The 6,681-nt window shown below is 45.8% G+C and overlaps 1 protein-coding gene across 1 annotated transcript in view; it reads right to left on the reverse strand.

The window, feature by feature from the left end:
- The window catches only part of Adamts17 (ADAM metallopeptidase with thrombospondin type 1 motif 17), a 302,714-nt gene that overhangs the window by 284,310 nt on the left and 11,723 nt on the right, over nucleotides 1–6,681 (reverse strand). Inside the window, exon 3 of the mRNA XM_005357779.2 lies at nucleotides 5,777–5,942. Coding sequence (XP_005357836.1) covers nucleotides 5,777–5,942 — 166 coding nt within the window. The remainder of the gene's footprint in view (nucleotides 1–5,776; nucleotides 5,943–6,681) is intronic.

Raw genomic sequence — 6,681 nt, forward strand, 5'->3', positions numbered from 1 at the left:
TATGCATGTGTATGGATATAGGTGGAGAGGTGTGTATGCATGTCTATGCATGTGAGTGTGGAAGCCGGAAGTTGACATACGGTTTCTTCCTCAATCACTCTCCACCACATACAGTGAGGCAGGGTTTCTCACTGGAACCCCGAGCTCACCAATACAGCTAGTCTCACATGCCATTATGCCTATCTGGCATTCATACAGGTACTGGGGACCTGGCCTCCAGCCCTCATGCTGGCATGGCAAAGCTCCCCAGCATCCACCCGTTTCTTCAAGTTTCTTATCACAGATAAAATACAAAACATAAAAGGCCACTGTTTCCAACAATAAACTACCGGGCACAATCAGAAAAAATAATATATTATTGTCTATTATCATTTGTCATCATTATTATTAATTATTAAACTCTAATCAATGAGATAACATCTCAAAGTCTAGAGCAGTGGTTCTCAACCTTCCTAATGTTGCGACCCTTTAATACAGTTCCCCATGGTGTGGTGACCCCCAAACATAAAATTATTTCATCGATACTTCATAACTGTAATTTTACTACTGCTATGTATTATAATATAAATATCTGATTTGCAAGTTATCTGACATGAGACTCCTGTGACAAGGAAGTTTGACACCCCCAGGCTGGGAACCAAGGAAGCTGCCACATCATCCACTGTGGGGTTAGCCCCAGGTGAGCATGCATAAGCCTAAATAGCACCACATTTAAGCCTAGAGCATCGTAGCCTGCTGGAAGCCAGGGCAGGGAGTGCAGGAGGAAAGTGCCACAGAGTCACCAGGGGACTGGGAACTGAACACTTCTGAAAGCTGATATGATCCTGACGCCACACATTAGAAAGCAGTAACCTGACAGTAACCCAAACCAGCCTACCTCATATCCCAGTTCAGTAGAAGACCTTTGCCCCATGGAGCTGCCTCTGTCAGTTGAGAGGGGAAAGCTGGGGACTAAGACATTATATAAAAATAAGATAGGTCACACCTAACCTGAAGTCCAACCTCCTGCTTCTCCCATCAACCCTGTGAGCCCAGGCCAGTGATGGCTTTTGTTTCTACTAATGAATCTTAATTGAGATGAAGCCCAAGTCCTGACCAGCTATGTATTAGCATATATATATGCATGATTAGACATGCAAATGTTATACAATTAGCATACACAGTTTGTAAAAAAGTCACAGAACCTTTTAGACATTCATCAAAGATGATTTTATATTACTATATATGCACCAGAAAACAACTAATAATTACGCAAAGCAGTTATAACGGAATTTTGTAAACATACCTCAGTGGTCTGGGGCAGACTTATATTCTAATGAGCACATCATCACTCAAAATCCTATAGCCATACTGATGAATATTTTGCATATCACCATAGAACCTTCATCTGGCAATGGATGGAGATAGAGACAGAGACCCACACTGGAACACTGGACTAAGCTCCCAAAGTACCAATGAGGAACAGAAGGAGGGAGAAGATGAGCAAGGAAGTCAGGACCAAGAGGGGTGCACCCACCCACGGAGACAGTGGGGCTGATCTATTGGGAGCTCACCAAGGCCAGCTGGATTGTGACTGAAAAAGCAGGGGATAAACCCGGACTCTCTGAATATGGCAGACAATGAGGGTTGCTGAGAAGCCAAGGACAATGGCACTGGGTTTGGTCCTACTTCTTGTTCTGGCTTTGTGGGGGCCTAGCCAGTTTGGATGTTCACCTTCCTAGACCAGGATGGAGGGGGGAGGACTTTGGACTTTCCACAGGGCAGGGAACCCTGACTGCTCTTCAGACTCGAGAGGGAGGGGGAGAGGAGTGGGGGGAGGGTGGGAGGAGTGGGAGGCTGGGAGGAGGCGGAAATTTTTTTTTCTCAATAAAAAAAATAACTCAATTAAAAAAAAACTGTGATGAGTTCCTGTTTTTAAAATGCCTCTTTGCAAACTTATCTTCTCGTTTACTGCTACCACACGCACGTGACACCAACCACAGTAAAGAAGTCAAATTGGTACTTGATGCCTCGAAGACAGCTGTGGAAGGTTCTAGATTGAACATGGAGAAATTAAACATAAAAAAGACAGAGTTTTGAGGTCAAAGTGACCACTTAAAATTCAAGAAGCATTTCAGCATATCTGAAGTGCCATTTTAGCTGTCAAATAAAAAAAACAACAACAAAAAAGGGGGGCCTTCATGATTGTACCCAAAACAAAGAAGTCTGTAGACCCCATATATCCCTGCCATGTTGCAAACTAGAGTTTTATTTTTGTGGATCAGATTATGGAGTTTCAAAAAGAAATTCCTGGGAGGAAAAAGGATCAGCCCACACCAGGAGCCCACAAAGCTTCCCAGAAACGAAAGCTCAGTAGCATCTCTGGGAAGGAAGTTCTTTCTCCCCGTGGGGGCCTTGGCTGTGTTGGGCTATCCAGACACAAGCTACTAGATAGTTACTGAAGTCCATCTTTCAGATAGGTTCAGAGACTCAGGAAAGACCTGTTAGATTCCTCCTCACCTGAAGGAGCTACTCTGGGGTCAAGTCTAGGGATCAAGTAACACGGCTCAGTTAACCAATAGTCACTTTATTCAGCTAGACAGAACATGCTACCCTGGGATTAATCTGATAACCCTTTATAGAAAACTTCAAGAATGCACTTTGTTAGTGTGCCAGGAAGTTAATTTTCCCAGAGTTCTACAGCCCAGGGTTAGAAAGCTAATCCGAATGAGAAAAGTCTTAATAGTTAAGTCCAGTAAAAGACCCAACATCATTCTCAACATGGTAGAAGCATGGACTGAGGATGGCATGCAAAACAAAAGGACCAAATAAATCCAGGTACATTTCTGTCTTCAGTGTCACGCCCTACCTCCAGAGGCGTGTATTCTATCTGAGCTACACACTTGTGCTACCGCCACTTGGAGGAAGCTGCTATAAGATTTGGGAGAAAGAGAGAAAAACTTGTTTTTGAGGCCAATTCAGAGATTTCTCTGCAGCCTGCATAGCTGCTCATAGTTCCTACCACATCCACCCCACCCTGACCGCGCATTTTATTTCCTCCATTAATGGCTAAGCAGGCCAAAGCGTGTTCCCAAACCAGCTGCGAGCCCAAAAATGCAAACACAAGCACCATTTGCGATTTGCTCAGCAATTCTAATTGTCCCTCCCTCGAAGAGGATGGAAGCAGGTCATCAGATAAACATCCCATTAGCTCACTGGCAGACATGCCGGGCTGCGGGTCACAGACTGGCAGCTGATGGGGTGCTGGCTTGAGTGAGGAGAAAAAAAAACCCATCTGCCCTGCATGTCACTGTGTGGCTCTATGTGGAGATTCTTGTCTGAGAAAATACCCTCTCGATGACTCACAGATGCTGTTCTCCTGCTGAGGAGTGTCTAACCTGCACGCCACATGCTTCCCAGGATAACGATGGATATCCTCAATACACTTACAGATTAACAACCACATATCCCGACATCAAAGAGTTGAACATCTCTGCCAGTGGGTGGTGTTCACCACCAGGCAAATGTTAGTACCATCTGATGTGGGATTCCCCTCTGTATGCTGTGATTACCATTAATGAATAAAGAAACTGCTTTGGACCTATAGCAAGGCAGAACTTAGTTAGGCAAGGAAAACTAAGCTGAATGCTGGGGGAAAAGGAGGTAGAGTCAGGAAGAAGCCATATAGCCCCACTGCCCGGATGGAACTTTACCCTGTAAGCCACAGACACGTCATGATACACAGATTAATAGAAATGGGTTAAATTAAGATGTAAGAGTTAGCCAGTAAGAAGTGAGAGCTAATGGGCCAAGCAGTGATTTAAATAATATAGTTTCTGTGTGATTATTTCGCGGCTGAGCAGTGGGGAAACAAACAAGCTGCCTTCCTCCTCCTACAACCACCTGGGATTGTCATGGTCAGATGTCCAGGTTATACTCCAGACAAGCTATATCAGATAGACACGAGTAGCTGGCCAAGCTCGCCAGCTGAAGCCAACACGCAGATAGGTCTGAGAAGGAACATAGTGAAGTCACAGCCTCTGAACCTGTCCATGCAGATCAGCTGCAGACAGCGCACATTTACTACCATAAACAGCTGCTCACTATAAAGCAGGCAATGGGGGAAAAAAAAATGATCCGATGAAACCAACCTACAAAGTTCATACCCATGAGTCAAAAGGCCCTGAATACCATTAAAGGGTATTTTAGTGACTGTTTATTTTATGCCGAGGTCTGTAATTGGGGCAGCGTTCTTGTTCCTTGGACTTACTCATCACGGTCACTGCTAACCAGCTTTACCACAGGCAGACAGCACAAGGGTAACAGCAAGCTTCGGGCAATGGCTGAGCTGTACTGCAAAGCAATCCTGACCTAGTTCCAGAGTCACTAGAACACCAAACTGAGTCATATTACATCTGCATAGAAAGACAAACCCAGAGCTCTAGAAGCAGGTCCCAGCCCAGGAAGAAATGCCACCTGGACAATGCAGGTTATCCACCTGTGCCAGGGAACATTTCCAAGCAAACTAATAGTGGCCCAGCACCGTGAAAGAGTCTTAAATACCTGATAACCCACAGCTAAGTAAATGACACTGGGGTATGGGGCGTATCTGTGTGTGCTCAATGTGGATTCCGGTGCATGAAGACTGGAGGTCTACAGCAGGCAACTACCTGTTACCCCCTTATTTTCTGAGACCTTCTCTCGCCGAACCTGGCACTCACTAATTCAGCGAGGCTAACTGGTCAGCCATCTCTGGGAATCCACTTGTCCCTGCCCCCCGTTATAGACATGCACCTCCAATACCCTGTTTGTTATGTGGGTTATAGGTCTTCATGATTGTTTCATGTACTTTACCAACGGAGCCATCTCCCCAGTTCCTAAACAGCCCCTTTTAAGCAGTGGTTTTCATACATTATCATGTATCTGAATCCCCAGTGACTAGATCAGGCTAGGACACTCTAGACACCACAGGTCTGACATGACGCTGGATGATATATATACTGAAAAGTTCCAGGCACTGCAGAAGTTGCTGGCCCAGGGTTTCATAGGTTGCCCAGGCAACTCTCACTACCGCATCTGAGGCTGAGGACCAACGTATGAAAATGCAGGTAAGCTTGGAGTTAGGGGCTCACCAGAGAAAATTGTATCCCAGCTAGGCTGCTAACCTGGTGCTTGGTAATAAGGTGTTCTGTTTTCTACTTGTTCCTAATGCTTAAAACTAAGGCTCTGAAGCTGGCCATTAAGGCACACACCTTTAATCCCCTCACTTGAGAGGCAGAGGCAGATGGATCTCTGAGTTCAAGGACAGCCTGGTCTACAAACCAGGACAGCCAGGGATACACTGAGAAACCCTATCTTGCAAAAACAAAACAGAAAACTAAGGCTCTGTTTCAATGAGATCCTGGGTTCTTTGCAGATATAAAACTTCTCAAAGGGCTTCTGAAATGTCAACACTAATATACACAGAAAGAAGGTGGCTTTGGGGACAATAGAGCAGCTTTCAAAATATCCTCATATGCCAACAGCAATTTCTATTAACAATAGCTGATAAATACAGCTGTGGTCCTATAAGGTTCTATCATCTGGTGACATTGTAGTCGTCTCAATCTGAATGCATCACTCCATGATGTTCAAGTAGTAAGGACGTTGACTAATAAAGTCCTTCTCTGAACTATATCCCTGCCATCATGTGGCACGTGATGGCCCAAAGAAGGCAAGTCCTCCCTTCATCGCACGTGAGCCCACAGGGTGTCAGCTCCGTGTGCGCCATTCCAACCCCTCCACTGCCTAGACTCACCTGTCACAACTTTGCAGGGCTGCCTGGGTTCCTCGACTTCGGGAGACGGGTTGGGGGCAGAGGACCATTTGCGCCTGATCAGGTGCTCCCTTCCACTGAATGGGCCTCCCGAGTTGTTGAGGGGCTGGATGAACAGCTGCTCCTGCTCGAGCTGGATGAGGCCAACCTACCCGGAAGGAAAGAACAAGACATTGGTCACCCTCATGCTCATGGCCCAAGAGTAAACTGATGACGCTCTGGTTTGCCGTGTCTAGGTTAGTGCTATCTTTCCGTTTGTCGCCGAGGCCCACGGTGAGTCACCACCTGACTTACAAATCTCCCACTGAGTGATTGTATTGGGAGGTTTGGACGGGCAAGTGTCTTAGTTAAGATTTCTGTGACTGGGATAAAAACACCAGGACCAAAAACAACATGTGGAGGAAAGGGCTGATTTCACCTCGCAGATCACGGCATCATCAAGAGAAGTCAGGGCAGGAACTGATGGGGAGATTACGACAGAGGGGTGCTGCTTACTAGTTTGCCCAGCCTGCTCTCTATAGAACTCAGGACCACCAGCCCAGGGTGGCACTACCCACAATGGTCTGGGCCCTCCCACATCAGTCCTACAGACACAACTGCCTACAGGTCAATCTGGTGAGGCCATTTTCTCCATTGAGAGGCCCTCTTACCAAATGGCTCTAACCTATGTTAACTTGACATGAAACCAGCACAGTGGGGTTAAAACTGCTGTGGGATACAGATACGTGCCCTTGTATTTATTTTTCAATATTTCAGATAAGATGGACTAGTTTACTATCATTTGCTTATATGTAGTGTGAATGTATGTGTATACACACTTGCATATACACATGTATGCATAGACATAGAAGTGCATTATAGCATGCATGAGGAGGTTGGGGACAACT

The sequence above is a fragment of the Microtus ochrogaster genome, chromosome 22, assembly GCF_000317375.1.
Source record: "Microtus ochrogaster isolate Prairie Vole_2 chromosome 22, MicOch1.0, whole genome shotgun sequence".
In the NCBI taxonomy this organism is placed as follows: Eukaryota; Metazoa; Chordata; class Mammalia; order Rodentia; family Cricetidae; genus Microtus; species Microtus ochrogaster.